Source organism: Neophocaena asiaeorientalis, unplaced genomic scaffold (assembly GCF_003031525.2).
Source record: "Neophocaena asiaeorientalis asiaeorientalis breed wild unplaced genomic scaffold, Neophocaena_asiaeorientalis_V1.1 scaffold268, whole genome shotgun sequence".
Taxonomy (NCBI): Eukaryota; Metazoa; Chordata; class Mammalia; order Artiodactyla; family Phocoenidae; genus Neophocaena; species Neophocaena asiaeorientalis.
The window spans coordinates 3380728-3402110 of NW_020173979.1; the positions used below are offsets into that span (position 1 = coordinate 3380728).

The 21383-nt window shown below is 38.5% G+C and overlaps 1 protein-coding gene across 5 annotated transcripts in view; it reads left to right on the forward strand.

The window, feature by feature from the left end:
- Nucleotides 1-21383, forward strand: part of FBXW11 (F-box and WD repeat domain containing 11) — a 129547-nt gene that overhangs the window by 19518 nt on the left and 88646 nt on the right. Inside the window, exon 2 of one of the 5 annotated variants that reach the window (XM_024753352.1) lies at nt 17783-17884. The exons of the other annotated variants lie outside the window; for them this stretch is intronic. Coding sequence (XP_024609120.1) covers nt 17783-17884 — 102 coding nt within the window. The remainder of the gene's footprint in view (nt 1-17782; nt 17885-21383) is intronic. 5 annotated transcript variants of the gene reach the window in all.

The following is a 21383-nucleotide window of genomic DNA, read 5'->3' on the forward strand; positions in this document are numbered from 1 at the left end:
AAACTGTTGAGTAAGAAACTTATATTTTCTTTTTACAGAAGTAATTTATATTTATTATAGGAAAATTGCAAATAAAAATTATGTAAAATAAGAAACAAAAAGAATAAAAAGTTCCACTGATAACTGCTGTTAATATTTGGTATACTTCTCTGCCTTCATATACATATTTTTTTCTTTCATATATGTTTCATATTTGTTTTTCACACATAAAATTATTTTTCAAACTGCCTTTAAAACTCAGCAATATTTGTGACATCTTTCTGAACCATCATACATTTCTTTATAACATTTTGAAGGGGTGCCAAATATGCATGAACATGCAAACGGTAAATAGTTAAACCACTCCTTTATTAGACATTTAAGTTATTTCTAATTTATAGCAACTTAAAGGTGGTGCTCTTTCTTGAAGTTTAATCTTTGAACAAATCTGTGAGTATTACCTTGGGGTAAGTTCTAAGAGGTGGAATTGTTGAGTCAAAGAGTGTACACAAAAAATGTGCATGTGTATTTTATATAGCCAAAGGTTTTACCCACTTTCTGTTATTTATATGAACATAACATATCAAACTGACCGTAGTCTATGAAAGTGCTCTTTTCTCCATGTTTATGCCATTTTAAGGTATTAATAATTTTTTAAAATCCCAATTTGGTTAAAGAACTTAAAATTTTATTTTTTTAAATTACTAGTGATATTGGACATATATTTCTTAGGTTTGTGGCTATTTATGTTTCTTTCGTGAAGAAAGGGAAATATGTAGATTAGCTGTCTTCTCTGCTGATTCTAGATCCAGGTGCATTTGGGGAGTAGCAGAAGGAAGTCACCTGGGTGAGGAACTTCTGAGTTTGTTGTGGCTGGGGCAGTGCTGCCCTTTTGTGATTGAAATGACCATTTTTGTTAGAAGCCAGCTGCAGGAGTATCTGCTTTATTCAGCAGACTGTCTGCGGCAAGCTTAAGCCAGGTCACTGCTCTGGCTTGCCCCCCTGGCTGCCGGTGCTCTTTGTGAAGCACGTTAGGATCCGTCTCGACTGGCCTCACTGACAGCTTCAGGGACACTCACTCCTACTGGCCTTTGCTGCTTTGACCTAGGAAGTGAGGTTCTGCTGGGAATTCTTCTACTTTTCAGGTAGACTTTTCTTTGTTTACGTGCAGTGAACCCCTGTTTCCAGTCCAGTTTTTTCTCTATTATATTTATTTAATAGAAATTCCTTGAAATGTCTTATATTTGTGGAGAGCACCCTAGCCAGGTTTCCAGTGCCATTGTCTTTTTACTTTGATATTCCTTTGATGATTTCAGTTGCACAGTCAGAAACCGCAGCCTTGGCACCTCTGTCTTCCTCCTGAGTCTTGTCTATTTTTGCTCTTTTTCACCTCAGCTTTCCATACTTCAGTCACAGTGATTTTCCCCCACCCCTTCCTCCAGTGCACCAGACTCTGTCTTGACCTAACAAGCATTAACATCTATTATTTGTTATCAGGGAGGCTTCACCCTTAACTCCTTTCTTGCCCATTTAACCTCTGCTTGTCCTTTAGAGCTGAGTTCAAGCATCAGTTCCTCAGGGATCGTGTCTGGGCCCCCATGTACCCCCCTACAGGTTAGATTCCCTTTGTCATATTATTACAGCATTCAGTTCTTTTTCTTCACAGCTGTTAACATAATTGTAATTGATAAACGTATTGCGTAATCCCCCACTAGAGTCAGCTTCTTTATTAAGAAGGTAACCTCCATGGGGACAAGGATCACGTCTGTCATGTCATATTCAGTTCATAGCATATTCCCAGCATCTAGCACAGTGCATGCCATACAATTTGCCCAGTTGATTGAATGAAGGAATAAATTTAGGAGGGCAAATAAGAATTAACCATCTTGTATCAGAAGTTTATATGTACTTTTAAAATGAATACATTCACTCCATTGCTTGGTGTTTTCTGTTTCACTATCATCTCTTAGTTTTAAATGACTTGGTCATGAAAATTAAGCTGTTGGCATCAGTAACTCCTTTCAGAAGATCAAAACGCATCCCTTCTCTCCCTCTCTGCCTCTAAACCAGACATTGACTTCTGATCTGTCCAGATAGTAATACTACAGCTGTCATTTTGAAGGATTTGTCAGCTGCTGTAAACTGCTAACCTTTCCTTTCCTCCCCCCTCCCTTTTTTTTCGTGTGTGTGTGTGTGTGTGTGTGTGTGTGTGTGTGTGTGTGTGTGTGTGTGTGTGTGTGTGTGAGATTAATAGGATCACTATTACTGGGAGTTGCTTCCTTAGGTCAAGTAAATTTAGTAAATGCTGCACGTAATCTCCTCCTCTTAGAAATTCACTTGGTAATTGTCATTTTAATAATATGTTTCCCAGTATTTCCCAAACTTTCTGACCCCAGAATTCCTCTCCTCCTTTATTTTGGTTCAAAACTGATACAACCCAAGGCTCTTTACTATTTTTGTGTATTTCACCCCAACTTCTTTTATTCACCAAGGGTTCTCTTATCACCCTGCCAAAGTAAGGAGGGAAGGAACTAACACTCGTTAAATGCCAGACTTACATCTACGATTCCTTTTAATCTTCACCATAACCTTGAAAGATAGGCTTATTTTCCACATTTTAGCATGTGAGGAAATGGAGACTGGAGAAGAGAATTATTTTTTTGCTCAAGGTCACATAGTGATTCTTTCCCTCTCTTTCTTTCTCTTGTCCTCCCTCCCTCCCTCCCTCCTTTCCTTCCTCCCTTCCTTCCTTTTTATCTCTACAAAACCTTGTGCTCTTTCCCATCCCTGCCTGGGGTAAGAAAAGAAAAACTCTTCTGATAATGTTAGATTCCGCACCTCTAGGTATCACCTTAGTTTGAGGAGTGTTAGGTGGCAGCTTGGGACTCTTAAAAGTGCCAGAGACTCTGGAGCAGCAGAGTTTCCAGGTTGTAGGTGGGCAGCAGCAGATTGTCAGTATTTGGGGAGATTGAGAAGAACAGGGGAAGCCTTGCCTGCCCCTGCCCACATTGCCTCTGTAAGCCTTCATGCTTCCTTTGCTCCCTCATTCTGTGCTTAACTCATTCTCCCCAGTTCCAGTCTTTTATCCTTTGCTGGAGTTCTGTTGATAGATTGGCTTTTTATCAATAGTGCAGTAGTTAATATTTATTGAGTGCCTGCTTTGGATGTAGCAGGTGCTGTAACTCCTTGAAACAGCTGGCTTGCTTAAGGTCACATAGTGTGAATCTAGAATCTTAACCTACCTCTGCCTAAGTGTTTTTTTTTTAGTCTTAACAAATTTTTTCCTAAGGGAAACCTACCCTAAGCAATGAAAATCTGTGAAATCATGGGTTTGATGTGCTAGCTGTATATTTTTTATAATGTATTTAAATTAAATGTATAGCTATTAAACATTAAAAACACCCTTACGGGGCTTCCCTGGTGGCGCAGTGGTTGAGAGTCCGCCTGCCGACGTAGGGGACACGAGTTCGTGCCCTGGTCCGGGAGGATCCCACATGCTGCGGAGCGGCTGGGTCCGTGAGCCATGGCCGCTGAGTCTGCGCGTCCGGAGCCTGAGCCTGTGTCCCGCAACGGGAGAGGCCACAACAGTGAGAGGCCCGCGTATCGCAAAACAAACAAACAAAAAACACCCTTACGTGTCACCAGAAATCACCTTGAATACTAAACCTTGGGAAACATTGCTGTAGTCTACCCTTTTAACTTTATTCATTCATCCATCCATGAATAGTTCAGTATGTATCTGTGAAAGATGTGCACTTAAAAACAAAAAACTGATAAAAACACACACATATAGAGCACATAGTTCCATTATTATACCTTAAAAATTAACAATAATTCCTTCATATCAAATAGTGTTTATATTTGCTTAATTGTCTCACAAATAATTTTTAAATTAATCGCCCTTACTTTTTAGAACAGTTTTAGATTTGCAAAACAACTGAGCAGGTAGTACAGAGTTGTCATATACACCCTCTTCCCCTGCATAGTGTTCTCCATTATTAACATCTTACATTAGCGTGGTCATGGGCTGCTATTGACGCATTATTATTAACTATAGTCCATAGTGTATTCAGCTGTCTTTAGTTTTTACCTCATGTCTTTATTCTGCTCTAGGATTTCATCCAGGATCCCACCTTACATTCAGTTGTCGTGTGTTCTTAGGCTCCTCTTGGCTGTGTCGTTTTCTCAGACTTTGTTTTTGATGACCTTGACAAGTTTTTTGGAGCACTGGTCAGGTATATTGTATTGCCCTCTGTTGGAATTTCTCTTGTTTTTCTCATAAAGTCTCGTAGTAGTTGGTTTTTCCAATTCAGGAGACAGAGTTGGTTCACACATTGCATATAGTTAATAGTCTCTCAAATCTCTTTTAATCTATAAAAATTGCCTCTCCCATCTTTTTTTCTTGCTATGTATTTATGGAAGAAACTGGATTGGTCATTTGTTCTGTGTAACTTCCCCAAATTTGGATTTTGCTAATTATGTTCTTACTAGGTCTACATATTCTGATCTCATTTGTATTTCTTATAAATTGGTAATCACATCCAGAGGTTTGTTAGATTTAAGTTTAGTTTGTTTCTCTATCAATTAACAAAATAAAACAAAAATCAAAACTCATGCTATGTCCACTGTGCTATGGTGCTTTCTTACTTTGGTGATATTCTCTCTCCTTTCCAAGTAAGTGATTCTTGAAGAAATACAGAACTTCTTTGCATTTGCATTTTTCGGAGTTAAAAACTGCATAATTTATTGACAGCTGATAGAGAAGCAGTAACCTGGCTGCAGGAATATCCACATGTCGTTGTCAATTTTGCCAAGGACAGTGATGACACATTTTATGGTATTGACTATCAGTATTAGAGTTTTATTCCTATAGTTTTTAAAGTTTTCAACTTTTTTCTTTTTCTCAGTTCAGAAATGTAATGACTTTTGCTATTGTTAGTATATACTTAAACCTTACTTTATTTCAAAAAAAAAAAAAAAGAATTTGAGTGATTACAATGACCCATACAGTGTAGGAAGATAAAAACAAAATAAGTGGATAAATGAAGACGAAAGGAAAAAATAAATGTAGTAAAATAAGATAAAGGAAGGGTTAAAATTATGCAAAAATGCATAGAATAAGGTTAGTTGTTACAGGAGGGGCACAGGTTAGGTGCTGCTTGTAATAGTAATATGCTGTGTCTGTAGCAGTTTGCAGGACTTTTGTAATCTTAGATGATAAATATATTCCTTGCTCTAAGGTTATTTATTTATTTGGTGTGCTTGTACTTGGTACTGCCAACCTCATTGCTTATTTGGAATTAAATGCCTGTAAAGCAGTGGGTCAGCTTTCTCAGTATTGGGTATCAGAGCTCCTTGGAAAATCAGGACTCGTTTTTTCTGTTGTACTTTCTTTCTGCATTCTTCTTAGTGTTTAGTTTACCCTGTTACATATTTTTTTCTTTCTCTAGTGTCTGTGTTATAGCAGGAACGGGATATTCTTCGAACATTTAGTTTTGAATACTTTTAGTAGAATAAAATGACTTCCTAGGAAAATAAAAATAAATTTAAGAATGTTTCATCTGCAGAATATTCTTTGTCTTTAAGACCATGGCCATGTCAAATACGTTTTTGGCTTTTGCCTGTTTTATTTGAACTAAATATTTAAGGTTTGTTATGATTTTTTTCCAGTATAAGGTGGCAGAAAACCCAACTCAAAACTGGTTTAAGCTGAAACAGGGAATTTATAATTTGAAAAATCCAGAGGTAGATGTGGTTTCAGCTTTATTCCTCAGAGTGAATGTAGTACCTCCTAGAACCAGCTGTCCCTTGTGGTAGCATGAGGGCAGTTCCAGCTTTCATCCTCTTATGTTCACGCTCAGTAGGGAAAGAGATTTCTTGTGGCTCCTGTAGAAGTCCTGGATTCAACTTGGAGTATGTGCTTATTCCCGAGTATGTGCTTATTCACGTAATCACACTGTGATTAGGTGATGTAGTCAAAAAACAAGTGTCCACCATCAGCCCTTTAAAATTACAACATTACATTCTTCTCTAGCCTCTGAATCAAATTATTGCTTTGCATGTAACCTTCTGGACTTTACATGTTAATTATTTGATAAATTAGCAAATATTTATTGAGTTCCTACTCTGTACAAGCACTGTGAGGACCTGAAAGCATTACATTGTAAATTGGTAAATTGTCTTATTAATTGCTTGTATTACTTTATTTTTTATAAATTATTTTGGAAATACAACACTTAGTTTATTTGGAAATAAAGTACAAATTTTATAGGAAAGTTTAGTACTCTGTGTTTTCCTGTGGTTTATAGACCAATTTTTGGTTTTTGAATTTGATTATTTTCAAAGTAAAAGTAAATATCACCCTTTCAACCTTTTTTGCTCACATCCCAATCTTGGTAGCTGTTTTTTTGTTTGTTTGTTTTGGGGGGTTGTTGTGGGTTTTTTTGCGGTATACGGGCCTCTCACTGTTATGGCCTCTCCCGTTGCGGAGCGCAGGCTCAGCGGCCATGGCTCACGGGCCCAGCCGCTCCACGGCATGTGGGATCTTCCCGGACCGGGGCACGAACACGTGTCCCCTGCATCGGCAGGCGGACTCTCAACCACTGCGCCACCGGGGAAGCCCCTTGGTAGCTGTTTTTATTGTTTCTCTTTAGACTTTTAATTCGTCGATTAAAAGAAATGTGGATCATGGAATTTTTTTTTTGTCTTAAGTGCAGCAAAAAAATGCCCGCATGAGATTTGTCTTCTGATCCTCCTCTCAATTCTGTATTTTCTCAGAGTTAATAAAAAATTTATTATGATGGTGACATCTCTGTTCTGTGCTTTGTAGAACATCTTGACTGACCACTTATAGCTGTCATACATAAAGTTATTAAAACAATGGCGCTTAATAGTGTTTTTGACAAAGAAGTCCAGTATCTCTTAAATTGATATTGGGCCTTTACATCTTGACTTCATTACTTCCTTTGTGTGAGAACTTCCAGAGTGTTGTAGTCTACCTGTGTTCATATGTACTCCTGCACAAAGGTCTGTAACGTATAGGTTGACCTTATCGTAGCATGTGTCTCGCAGCAATTATCTGCTGTTGAGACTAGGTGCTTTCAAGGGGGTACATACCAAAAGCACCTCGTGAGATATTTAGAAGACCTGGGCTATAAAAACATTTTAAGAAGATGGACAAAATGCTCTCTATAAGGTCCCTTTCAGCTCCAGAATTTAATGAAATCTCTGGCTTCAAGAGGTAAGAACTCCCCTTACCCAATTGCCTGCAGGAAACAGTGTGAAGGGAATCAAAGACAACCTTGCTGTGCAGCAAGCAGCAGGAATCCTTACTAAGGCAGTCCTAGCCCCCGGCTGAAAGACAGATTCATTTGTTCTTAGAGCCCAGTGGATTGTGAGGCACAAAACTTCATTCTTATTTGAAACCAAGGTCTGCTTAGGATATGAGAACAATGGGGATTATATGAGAAAGTAGAGCAAATGCAAAGTTTACTATACATTTAATTAAGGGTTGATAAATCCCTGTATATCTATTAGCTTGGACCACTCACTTTCATGCTATTCCTAGCTTAAAGAAGCAAACTTTTGATTACGATCTTTTTCTAGATCTATCGCTCTGTGTGTGTGTGTGTGTATAAAATTTTAAACATTGAGACTCTACTAACTTGGAATATGTGTTTCTTTGGAATGGGGGCTGGTTAGGTCTCTGAAAATAAATGGGTATTCGAGAAATGAGCAGTGTTTAGAAAATATTAGAGGGCATGTTTAAATGGTGCAAGGTTTGATTTCAAAAGATTTCTTAGCAGGACCAACTTTCGTTTGATAGGTACAGTGAGACAGGAAGCATGCTAGATAGCGGAAGCTTTGAAAGTCTTTGGAAGTGATTTTTAAAATACCATAAGTTAGTGGAGGTTGAGTTTTAATTCTCTTGAAAGCAGTGAAACTGCATTTCTTTGAAGTATTTTATACTTTAGGAATTTAGCCATTTATCTCCCTTTAGTGAACTGGGAAATAATATAGCTTTATTTCCAGAAATAATTTTGATACCAGAATATTTGGTTTTCAGAATTCTTGTGTTGTCTGTTGAAGCATTTAGTATACTGGCATGTTCAGTAAACTTTTTGAATGAATAATCAGTTTAAATGAAAGAGTTAAAGTAGGATTATGATGTGGTCTGACTATAATTGTCAGACCTATTGAGAGTAGATGCAGTAACATTCCTTAAGGCATCTTTCTGAAGGTGATATTTCTTCCTAGAAAAAATGAGAGTGTTCATTATATCAGGGGAAAAAAAGTTTCCTCTTTCTGTGTGTTCTAATTTTTTTTTTTTTTTTTTTTGGCTATGCCAAGCGGCTTGCGAGGTCTTAGTTCCCCGGCCAGGGATCGAACCTGTGCCCCCTGCAGTGGAAGCATGGAGTCCTAACCACAAGACTGCCAGGAAATAAACTCTAACGTTCTTTTTAAAACATGATAAACTTTGCACTCTCTTACATGAAAGTAGGGTAAGAATTTTGGTTCAGTACTGTTATGATAGGGCAGTCAGATCTTGTTGTGTAGGCACTTCCAGAAATTCTCTGATTAAAGCTTTTTGGCTTGTGAGAGTTGGTAGAAGGATGAGGAAGGGGTGTCGCCAGCACCTGTGTCTGGAATGGTAAAGAAGGGGAGGTTGGACTGACTCAGGGTGGGGCTGGTGCCCAGGTATAGATAATGAGAGCAGATGTCTCTTGGTGCTCAGATGATGTCTACAAAACAAGGTGAGTTTTTAAATCTTGCACCCTGGAATTCTTTTCAGGTGTCATGCAGTGTGGAGTATGGATTGTCAGATGTTTAGAAGTGGTAGCCTCCTAAGACAACACGGTTGGTGAAGAGTTTTCTGTGGCTGGGTGTTCTCAGCTATTAGGGTAATGTCTTTGTCACCTCAGAGTGCAACCAAACTCTGGTAGCTAGCCTAACCCCACCTGCTCTCCACATTCATTGGAGCATGGGCCTGAACCAAGGGAAAAGTTGCTAGGACCAGAACCCCAAGTAATAGTGTGGAAATGCCACTTACTCTGTTTTGAGGTGGCCTGGAGGAGAAAGGGGTGAGAAACTGGAATACTATATTGCCAGTTTTATATTGGCTGCATCTGAAAAACTATGGTAGGCAAAAAGAGTAAAAAATCACCTGTATTTAATTCTGTATCCTATATGTGTTTTTTGTGTTTTTTTTGGTTTTTTTTTGGCGGTACGCGGGCCTCTCACTGTTGTGGCCTCTCCCGTTGCAGAGCACAGGCTCTGGACGCGCAGGCTCAGCAGCCATGGCTCACGGGCCCAGCCGCTCTGCAGCATGTGGAATCTTCCCGGACCGGGGCACGAACCCTTGTCGCCTGCATCGGCAGGCAGACTCTCAACCATTGCACCACCAGGGAAGCCCCTATATGTGTTTTATTAAATAAAATGAGATCATAATATAATGTAAGTCCTGATTTTGTAGGCTTTATTCACTTAAGGTTTCTTGAACTTTTTTCATTGTATTGTAACTTCCTTTTCTTATGTAACTTACTTCTAGGTCAATAAATATACTCCTATATAAATGATTTTTATTTGGTGGAAACATAATATTCTGTCTTCTGGATGATCTGTAATTTATTTAACCAGTCTATTGTTGGGCATTTTTTCCTTTGCTGTTATGACAGTCATGTGATGAACATCTTCTTAGCTATATTTTTGGACATATCTTTATTTTTTCCTGTATTATAATTCCCTACATATGAAATTGCTGAATCAATGATGTGCATTTTTTTCAAGTCTTGAGTATGTATTGATAAGTTGCACACGAGAGGTTGTACCAGTTATGCTCCCATCAGCAGTATAGATGAGTGACAAGCAGATAAAATTTGAAAGTAAATCAGGAAAATTGCTGCTTTAGGGAGTTTAATGTCTAACAAAGGAAGTGACAGGGAGTATAATTCAGGGAAGAAAGTAGGGATTTTGGAGTCAGAGTTGCAAATCTGCTACTTTTGACCTCTGGCAAGTGGTTTGATGTCTCTGATCCTTAGTTTCTTCCTCTTTAAAACTAAGGTACCTGTTTGTCCAGAGGTGGTGTGTCAGTTAATGAGATCCCGATAGCTGTACGGTGTCTAGCACATAGTAGGCACTCTGAAAATACAAATTTGCATCTCCTTCCCAAATTATCCTTTTTTGTAAATTTCATTTACATTTAACATTTTTTATTGAAAATGATATTAAATTTATAGTTTATTGGTCTCCCCTAGTCCTGAAAAATGTTCCTAATTGGAACAGAGATGCTAACTGCCTAAAGGCTCAGATGTACTTAATTTAACTGTTGTTTAACTCTCTGCTGTCTCAGGATTTGTGGATCTTGGATAAACCCCATTGGGATTGGGTCAGACTGATCTGACCTGGAGCTTGCTAGGGGAATCTGTTCCTTATTGGCAGCTGAACCTCAGACAGGTCCTGGTACAACTGAGGACCCATGTGGCTATGCCGGAAATAGATTATTGTGTTACATCCTGTTTTCTGTCATGCTGCTTCGAATAGAGATTCTGCTTCCCCCTTCATACATCTAATCCTTCCTCTCTCCAGCTTCTGTTAGAGTGCTGAAAAAACATAGTGACAGTTTTGAGTGGTAGTTGTGAACTGGACAAGGATGATTTTTTTTTCATTTGAAGTTACTCAGGAATAAGCTGTTACCGTTTTGATGCTCACTGCTGTATCTGAAGGTCACTAGGTAAAATATTTTTCTAGCACTCAGCATTTTAACTCATTTTAAACCACAGGTATTTGAGATAGACTAAATTAATTCTTGGGAAAAGAATTTGTTTTTATTTAAATTGTCAAGTTACTATTTGTAACTTATAACAACTTATATAACTAGTTATACAATTAAATAAAAATAAAGCATCACTTAAAATTATACAATGTAGTATTAAAATATTATTATAAGTACTAGATGTTCATTGGAGAAAAATTAGAAAATATGGATGAACAGAAATTATAGAAGAAAAATTACCCTTCGTCCCTCTACCAAAGAAAACTGTGAAGATCCATTTTAGTTTTGGGTTCTGGTATCTTCTTTTAGATAATCATATAAGATGAGATATTTGGACATTGAAAGTTTTGGGGGTTTTGTTTTGGTTTTAGTAGTAGGATTTAAGGAAAGTTTGGGCTCTGGCTTTGAATCCTGATTCCACTACAATTTGGTTGGGTTTGCATCTCTAAAACTTGTCAAAAAAAAGTAAATTTCAATTTTCCTCATTCTTATCCTTTTTTCTTTTCTCATTCCACTGCCTCCTTCTCCCCATGCCCTTTTCTTCCTTTAACATATATCGCAGCCTGAAAATACCCTGTGGTGCCTTATCTATAAATATGTAGTTCTACAGTACAGTTGCTAAGAATTAAAGCATTCACGTTCTTGGTTACATGTCACATGGTTACTGTCAAATTCTGTTATAATAAAATACCATTATAAGGAAATGTAAGCCTTTCACACATTGAGGCATGGACCAGTGTTCAGTTCTTTAAAACACTTTGGAAAATAGCTTTAAACTATGAATTAACAAAAGTTAATCAGGTTGTAGAATTCATAATGCTACAACCTGATTATTATGGTTCTTAGTTTTAAAAACAATACAGTTATTTGGTGAGAGTTTGCTATTTCTTGTAGGCTGCCATCAAACATTAGAAGAGCAGAAACCTACATTGTGACTCTTAGAAGACACTTTTTTTTTTTTTTTTGGCGGTACGCGGGCCTCTCACTGCTGTGGCCTCTCCCGTTGCGGAGCACAGGCTCCGGACGCGCAGGCTCATCGGCCATTTCTCACGGGCCCAGCCGCTCCGTGGCACGTGGGATCCTCCCAGACCGGGGCACGAACCCGTGTCCCCTGCATCGGCAGGTGGACTCTCAATCACTGTGCCACCAGGGAAGCCCCAGAAAGACACTTTTAAAAGCTTTGTGGCTCTGTTTTCATTACAACTACTACAGCTTCTTGAAAAGCAACAGTCTGAGAATTCAGACACAATAGGATAGTTCCTAATTTGGATTAACTTTAATTCTTGCTTTATTTGCTTTGAGATGAGGACAGCCTCCAGCAGAAACTGAATGGATACTCTATAGCTGTCACATCTAGGTTTAGAGGGCTGGAGTTTCATACTCTCCTTGAGCCCACCTACTGTATCATTCTTCAGGACCAAGTCCCGCACTCCTGGATAGAGATTCCCAGTGGAGAGGGTGTTATCGCCAAGTGATTACTATGAAATAGATCTTTTCTCTCGTTCCTTCTGTATTTGGTAGCTCCCATTTCATTATCATGGCACTCTTTGTATTATGGTGGGAGTTTTATTGGAAAAAAATTGACTTTAGACATGTACTTCCAAAGGTAAGTGTTGGCCCTTGTTTCTACTCTTTGTAGCCCAGCTGAAAGAAATTTGCATTAGTTGTAAAATAAAAATGAGGGGCTGTCTTTAGTCTCTCTAATAGACTTATCTTTCTAACTTCTCTTTAACATGCTTTACTCCAGCTGCCAAAGGTCATTCCTCTGCCTAAAAGTTTAATAGTTGTCTCATCATTGTCTCTAGAAATGGTTTGAATGTTAAAGTTTTTGATGTCTCATTTGAAGGAATTAAACCATTCTAAACACTCTTATTTCACAATATTTATAAAAACATACACAGTTTTTGTATACTGTTTATTACTTCCTTTCTTTATCATTGGGTTACTATTGAGCCAACTTCTTTTTTCTCTATTCTTGCATGTGGCAAATGTTCCCCACATGTTCTAGAGAACAGCATCTTTTTTCTTTGATGCTTGCTTGAATCGGCTTGGCTTTGGCTTGATATTATGCTTCATCTCCTACTTCTCTTAGTCTAAGAACCTCACCCCCACCCTTGCCAGTGTGTTGCATGACCTGCTTCTGTTCCTCTGACACATATTGTTGAAGCAGTAGGTATACTGAGTTGCAGGGGAAAAAAAAATCTCATACACGTTGATAAAAAATTGGACCACACACCTGGGAAGGATTGGCTGTTTACTGGTGAGCTATAGCACGCAGCCTAAGAGCTGTTTTCCTACAGGATGAAGTCTCAAGTTCGATAGAATGGTATAAGGGAGTCCTCTGTGATTTGGCCCCTCTCTATCAGGCTTTCCTCATCTCACACTTAGATACTTTAGTCATGCTAAATTAATTGCAGATACTTGAATAGGACTGCCATTTCTTAGCTTTTTGGCTTTGCTTAATGCTGTTTATTCTGCCGGAAATGTGTCTCTCTCTCTTTTTCCCTTGGCTGCCTCCTACTCATCCTTTATGGCTTAGTTTAGGCATTTTCCTCCTTTGGGTGTGTTAAGAGACTGTGTGTGTGTGTGTGTGTGTGTGTGTGTGTGTGTGTGTGTATTTACATGGCACATTCTCAAAATTCCCTCCTGTAAGCTGCTGGAGGAAAGAGAGAATATCTTCATTGCGTTTCTGTCTGCAGATATAAGGTCAGGTAAGTTTTTTGTTGAATGGAATAGTATTTAAGCCCCTCAACTTGGTTATCTCAATCATGATGATAGAAGAAGCTGGTAGTTCTGTGGAAAGAAACAAATTAGGATTTATAGGGCATTATTTCTAAATCAGAGTGACATTAGAGAGACGATTAACATAAAATACCTCTTTGAGTAGCTTTTAAAAGAATTGCCTCTTTGAGAAGGAATCAGGGCAAGATATTCAAAACAATTCCATCTAGACACAGACCAAAGTTAGCTTTTGTGAGTTCTTCTTAAAGCTAGCCAATCAGAGGCAAGGTGCCTGCAGCCACTTTTCCCTTTTGATTTGTGGTTCCTATGGCAATAGGAAGAGAGCCTAGGACATTTCCCTCCTACCTCTTTTAATAACTTTTTGCTTTTGAAAAATGCCAAAAGCTATTATTCTTTTTGTCTTATAGTGTTTCTCAGCATGGTGGCCCTGATTTTTGTTTTTGATTATACAGTGGGTATGACAAAATTAATAAACACTATCAGTTTCCTTGATTAACGTTATTTTCTTTGGCTATAGAACATACAAATATAATCAGTCTAATTGGGTATTCGCTGTTAATGTTAGAATCCCATGTGAATCATTTCCTGTTCTCTGTGAACAACCCTAAATTAGAATATTGGTCATTACAAGTAGCTAAATGTGAAATTAAAACAAACATTTCTTAGGGGTTTTCTACCCCTGAAAGGCCTCTCTTAAGCATCTCCATCGTGATCCCTCTGGGTTTCTCTTGAGCTCCAGGCTGAAGTCTCAAGAGGAAAGAGGCTTAGTTTGTATTGTTGTTAGCTTAATACGTAGGGTCAATAAGTGTTTGTTAAAATTGGTAAATACCCACGGTATCAGGGTAAGTTCTTCAGACATATTTTAACAATGAGATAGTGTTCCAGAAGTTTAAAGATAGACCATTGTTAGCTTTAAAAAAAGAAAAAAGAAAAAGAGAGATAATAGTCTGCACTGTGATTATAGCTTATATGAAGAAATCTTTACATTATTCAGTTAAAGAGTGATGGATAATAGTTGTTCCACAATAGTCAACATGGATTTTCAACCAGGTCCCTAAGTTTAAAATTAGCAGCTTTAAGAATCAATTACTGCTTGTGGTCAGAGCTGTATTTTAATGCTCTTAGGTTGATAAATATGGAACTTTTATGATTAGCCGTTATTTTCAAATTAGATCAATGTCCTCTTGGACCGTTAGACCTAAGAGGAGCCTTATTTAGATGAGCAGGTGTAGACTTTATTTAAAGATGGTATTTCCTAGAGTGGCATTTTCTTTTGAGTAAAGACTATTTTTCAGCACTGTGGTTGGTTGTTTAGCTTCAGGGTAATTGAGTGTGAAAGTAGGGCAGTTCTAATACTTGTTATGAACACTGGCATCACTCTCTTTACCCCAAAGTATCTTCCATGGACGTTATAAAGATAAGTTCTTGGAAACTGGACCCTCAAAGGGTCCTTTAAAAGTCTTTTTCTGGATATACACGTTCAATATCAAGTTTTAAAAAATACTTGTAATAAATGTTTAATATTTTGAAATTAAGTTCTCAGAAGTTTTTCTTTATGTTGTTTTCCATATTCTTGTAAGTATTAATTCGATCATTAGATGATTAGGAAACCTTGGGAAGATCATTACTTTTCTTCTTTGGGCTTTAGTTTCTTCATTTCTGAAATCAGGGGTGGAAGTTTGAACTAATTGGTCTTCCAGTTTCCACAGTCTATGATTCTTTGATTTATTGAATGTGAAAATTGGTCCTTTTTTTTTTTTTTTTTAAAGTTCTGGATCTCAACATATTAGCAGAATCTAATTAGGGTACAGTACGTTATGCCTTCATGGTTTTTACCCTTTGAGGCAAATACATGTTAAACCTTGCAGAGGGAATCTGTTTTTAGTGAATAAATGAAAATTGATTTGCAGATGAGCTTGGGCATTAATTTGGTATTAGTTGCTGAATACAAGTATAATCCTTAAACTCTATTCTCAGATCTGAGTGATTCTGTGATTTGGATAACTACAAAGATTCCAAAAAAGAAACCTAACTTGAGCTATGAGGATGTTGGAAGTTTATTTAAATTAAATAATGTGTGTAATCTGTGTATACATACGTAATGTGTTTGGGCCTTTTCTCTGCCCTAAACATTTTGCTAGGTATCTCTGGATAGAGAGAGTTTGTTGTAATAAAAAGAAAACATGTTTGCTTAGAGTCAGACAGGATTAACTTGTAGTCCTAATTCTGCCATCAATTAGCCCTCTTTTTCTTGTACCTTGGACAAGTTGCTGTTTCAACAAATCAAGCTCTCCTTTCCTGATCTTTGGTTTCCTCTTCTGTAAAATGGAATAATACTTGTCTTACAAGGGTTTTTGTGAGGGTTTACTATGTCAGCTGTCTAGCATATAACAAGAGCTTGATAAATGGCAGCTATTTTCATTATATTATACAAACATTTATTCAGCATCTTTTATGGCACTCTATGAAAGTGTTGGAGTGGCAAAATATGTGTGACTGGAGTATCAGTGATATACTTTACTGTATTGGCTATGGGAAGCTTTGAAATGAAAGCACACTATTGGAAATGTGTGGCATGTTATCGTTACCGAAAACCTGCTCCGTTTTTTTATTCCATTTGAGTCCTCTGGTTTTGTATTCCTTTTTTTTTTTTTCTTTTTTCTTTTTTTTTTTGCGGTACGCGGGCCTCTCACTGTTGTGGCCTCTCCCGTTGCGGAGCACAGGCTCCGGACGCGCAGGCTCAGCGGCCATGGCTCACGGGCCCAGCCGCTCTGCGGCATGTGGGATCTTCCCAGACCGGGGCACGAACCCGTGTCCCCTGCATCGGCAGGTGGACTCTCAACCACTGCGCCACCAGGGAAGCCCTGGTTTTGTATTCCTTAAATACCTTTTCTAAATAATCTCAATACTCTAGTTACATTATAGGTGAGATATAACTAGAAAGTACAGATGCTGGATAGGAAGGAATCGGGTCTGATTTCAAGCATAGTGGACTTTGTTTATATTATAGTTGGGGTAACCATAGAATTTATCTACCAAACCAGAACACTTTGAGAGTGAAAGTTATGCTGGGACCAGTGTAAACCTGGACTGTCCCAGGAAAGTGAGTATATTTAACCATCCTAATTATAGCTAGAATAAACAAGTTTATGAGGTTGGGCCTGAGGCTTCTGCAGTATCTTGGTTGAACCCAAGCACCTACCTTCAGGTTTGTTTTTTGTGGTTTTTTTTTGGGGGGGGGATGATTATTGATTTTGCCAGAGTAAATTAATTGACCTTAGGTCTGAAAAAGTACTTATTGAATACCATAAATAATCTAATGGTTTAAAAAATACTAGCCATAATGCATATGTTTATATTTCACTTTTTTTCTTAATTCCCTTAAAACCAGCAAGCTCTTGAAAGAGGAATGGGAATGGGTAAATGAAAGAAGCTTTTAATTCTTACTTGTGTCAAATGAACTTTGTAAGCAAAGTCCAAAATGAAAATCATGATTATTCTAAAGTTTTTTCCTTTGGGAAGGCAGAGATATGGATGACACTCAAAATCAGATGCGTTTTTATCAGCTCTTTTATTTCCTGTATCTATCAATCAGTCTGTCGCTTATCTTTCTTGTTCTTTTTGCCTTATGTCTCTAGGTCGCCTGTAATTTTATTTAGGGATGTGCAAAACTGTACCCAGATGATAAAATTTCAGGTGATCAATGATACTAGAGGCATCATAGTCTTGTGGAATGAATGTGGGTTTTAATAGCAGCCATCAAGGTTTGAAATTCTGACTCTCCCCTCCTTTGCTGTTTGTCCTTGTGCAAATGACTTACCTCTGAGCCTCAGTTTCCTGACGCTGTGGTGTGGGAATTAGAGAACACATTTAAAGTGCCTGGCACATGGTAGGTGATGTAATGATAGCAATTATAATTACATGACATAGACCAAAAACCATTACTTTTATGAAGCTAGAGTGACAGTCTCACCATAATCTTGTTTTGCACTCAAACTTTACAGTTCCCTTTAGTGGTTTTCATTTAAACATTCTTTCTCTCCCTCTTGATTCTGTTCGCTGTATCCTGAGGAGTTAGTGGTTGGCAGCAGAAACCTCCTTTCCGTAGGACAGAAAGTGGGCCCTCTCCCAAGGTTTCAGTAAGTTTTGTTGGACTACCACCCCTGACCTCCAAGCTGCCAAGGGTGCACCCCCCGCCCAACTAACATTCAAGTTGCCTGTGTGAAGGAGTGATTTGTTGCGGCCTCTAACTGCTTCTTCTTCTCTTCCTTCCTTTTTGTCATCCTGCAGTGTTCTGTGCCAAGGTCTTTGTGGCTAGGCTGCGCCAACCTGGTAGAGAGCATGTGCGCACTGAGTTGCCTGCAGAGCATGCCCAGTGTCAGATGTCTCCAGGTGCCTCTCTTCTTTCTTGTTGTAAATGTGTTTTTTACGTATACCATGAACATTTGTTGAAACTTGCAGTAGTGTGTTTAATCCAATGTTAAGTCTGCTAAATGTTCTGTGTAACCCTCTGCTTTCCTCCAGCCTGGGTGCCCCACATGGAGGAGTTCATGCCAGGAGGGGCCCTTCTGAGCAAATGGGTCTTTGGATGGGCCCTGTTGTGCTCCTCTTTTTCTGCTCCTGCTTTTTATCCCCCCAACCCCCACCTTGAAGCTGTGATTCTCATGTTTAATAGCTGTGCATGTACCCAAACAACCTTGACATTTTCCATTTGGCTACTTTCAACAGTTCTTTGTTGAGTTGGGAGGATTTCATAATTCAAGTGGTGATTTTTCTATTTTGAAACTCATCTTTTTGGCTTGCTTTCTCTCCCTCCTTCCATAAAGGAGTGGAGAAAGAATCACTAATGGTACAAAGCCTCAAATTGAAGCTTATAAAGATCACAGCTTTATGCTGGCAATAACTATCAGTTTGGGCCACCTCCCACACCTGTCCTTAGGGTCCACCCAGTTTTCCAGGCCGAGGCTGGCAGAGAATTCCACAGATAAAAGTAAAACTCTTTGGGGGTGTGGGAGGGGTTGCTCCAGAAAAAAGCTATTAGCAGGAGTGCAGCTGGACTGACCTCACTTGTTGGGATGGATTGTAAGAGAGCCAAGGCAGAAAGCATTGTGACTTTATTGGGGAAGCTCTGTTTAGAGAAAGCATGAATTTAATTTAGTATGGTTTCAGTAGCAGTATTCAGTTTTCATCACTGTATATTCCAGACAGTTTGATATATCTTTAAAAAGCAATATTGAATTCCTGGCATCCTGTTGACACTGCCCTGTTTTAGGAAAACACTGTAGAATCAGGAAATGAATTAGAGGGATATTATTGATGGTATGGGTGAGTTTACTGTTCTCAAGGTTATCTTTCTATTCATGTTTACAGTCTTTAAGTGGAGCTGGGGGGGCCAGGAAGGAGAAAAGTTTCCTTCATATTGGGATCATGCTTTTTATTTACTTATGAGCAAACATTCTGAGCAGCATTGGTGTGGTTATTGATTCAGATTGCTTTCTTTAGAAAACTGTGCTGGAACCTCACTAACACGGTTAACTAGAGAGTGAATTTAATGTAAGATCCAGCTGTCTTAGGGTCAGTATAAAAAGTTAGGTTACAACTCTTAGGGTCCAGGGATTGGGTGTTTCAGCGATGCTGCAGGGTAATGTATGTTTATCCTTGGAAAAGCGGCTTCCCTGCATGTGATGTATCTTTAACAAAAATGTTCTTGCAATAGCAGACATTATTGCATGTGTTCTCCTTGGTGCTAAATAATGGATATTTGCATTATAGTAATAGTGTACATCTTTGTCTCTATTTCTCTGAAGATGCTTACTTGAATGTTACAGTTTGCTTTTTAGTGGACTGATCCAGTTTTTTTCCCCAGAAATTTAAGCAGGCGAAGAATTGTAGTTGTTAATGAGGTCTGGACGAGCAGATTATTTTTATTGCACTCAGTTAAAAGCAATTGACTGATGGAAGGCATTATTCAATATATTTTAGTAACAGTATTGTGAATTCTCTGGAGGTGGGGTGAGTGGGAGGAAATATGGGTTCCTACCTTGTTGAAAATGGAAACCCAAATGTGTTAAAAGTTCTTCTTTGACTCATCTCTCCAAGTGAAAATCATTTAAGAGAAAAAATGTAAACTTTGCCTTGATTGGACCTTGAAATAAGGTGAAATATTGAATGATATTCACTGAAATGTGAATGGAACAGATATTGTCTTCAGAGGTGTATTTGGGAGTCTCATTTACTTAGGTTTTCATTTTCTTTAGTTTATGATAGAGTATGCAGCACAGTGAAGTGAAATATGTACTCAGCTGATTGGAATTAGCAAATCATTGCTCTATTTTGTTCCATTTGTGAATGGAAAGTAAACATATGTATATGAACCCAGAAGACTTCCTTTCTCTCTACCCCTTGGTTTTACATATTATTTTAACACTAGTGTTCCTCCTCTCTACCTCCAGTATCCAAACAAATGCTAAAACTTAGTGATTCAAATTTAATTTGGGTATGGGCTTTTTCAAAGAATGCCTGTTGTTTATATGCTACATCTTAGGTTTATCACAAAGATGACTTTTGCTTCACATTGCATGCCTCTCAGCAAGCCCATATTAAGAAGAGAAGGAACAGGCTACCCAAAGAGCCTGGTTGACTTTGCTGGGGCTCTGGAGTTGCATGAAAGGGCCTCCCTTAAAATTACCACATTGGACCCATGAACAGTTGCATCTTTAGCCAGTTAGCCTATCTATTGATATATGGCAGAATTAGTGTACCTTCTGAAAAGCAGGAGTAAAGATAGTACTGTAGTTCCCTTTAGGCATAGTTTCTGCCACCTGTGAGAGGGGAAAAGGAATAGTAAAGACTTAAAAATAAAAATCACTCATTCACCTCAATAAAACTGATAAGAAAAATCACCACCAATTGTACTTGGGGCTTCACATATATTAGCTTTGTGACAACCCTATGAGATAGGTATTATTATTCCCATTTTTTCAGATGTAGAAACTGGGTCTCAGAGGTGATATGTGTGATTGGACCCAAGTTAATCTTTACATATCTGTGAATTGGTGGAGCTAGCATTTAAACCCAAGATTTGCATGATTCCAAAATTGGTTTTCTTTCCTCTACACTGGAATGCTACTATTTCTAGAGTTTTCCATTTTAGTTTTGTTTGTGAAAACTTTACTATTGCGATATCCAGTGTGTGGCTTGTTTAGTCATTATCTGAAAATAAAAAAAGAAAACCTGCCAAATATCTATAGCGGGGGAAATTGCATTCCCTTTGCCAAGCTGAGCCCTCCTGAATCCTAAAGCTAGCGAGTTTCTTGAGTGGCTTTTCTAAAAATTCAAGTCCGTGAATATTTACTGAACGATTGGTATGTGCCAGGGCCTGTACTGGTGCTGGGTATATAAAAAGACTTGTTCCCTGCTCTCAAGGAACCCATTGTAGTAAGCAGACCTGTGAACAAAAATCTATAGACTGAACCACAAATGAAGTCCCTGTATGTGTGTGTGTGTGAGATGAAATTCTGAAGTTAGCCAAATACACACACACACACACACACACACACACACACACACACACACATGTAAATATACACACACATACATACATACTTTTAAAAAATGTGAAACACTTTGGGTTTCCCTGGTGGCGCAGTGGTTAAGAATCCGCCTACCAATGCAGGGGACATGGGTCTGAGCCCTAGTCCGGGAAGATCCCACAAGCCACGGAGCAACTAAGCCCATGCACCACAACTACTAAGCCTGCACTCTGGAGCTCGTGAGCCACAACTGCCGAAGCCTGCGCACCTAGAGCCCCTGCTCCGCAACAAGAGAAGCCACCGCAATGAAGAGTAGCCCCCGCTTGCCACAACTAGAGAAAACCTGTGTACACTAAGGA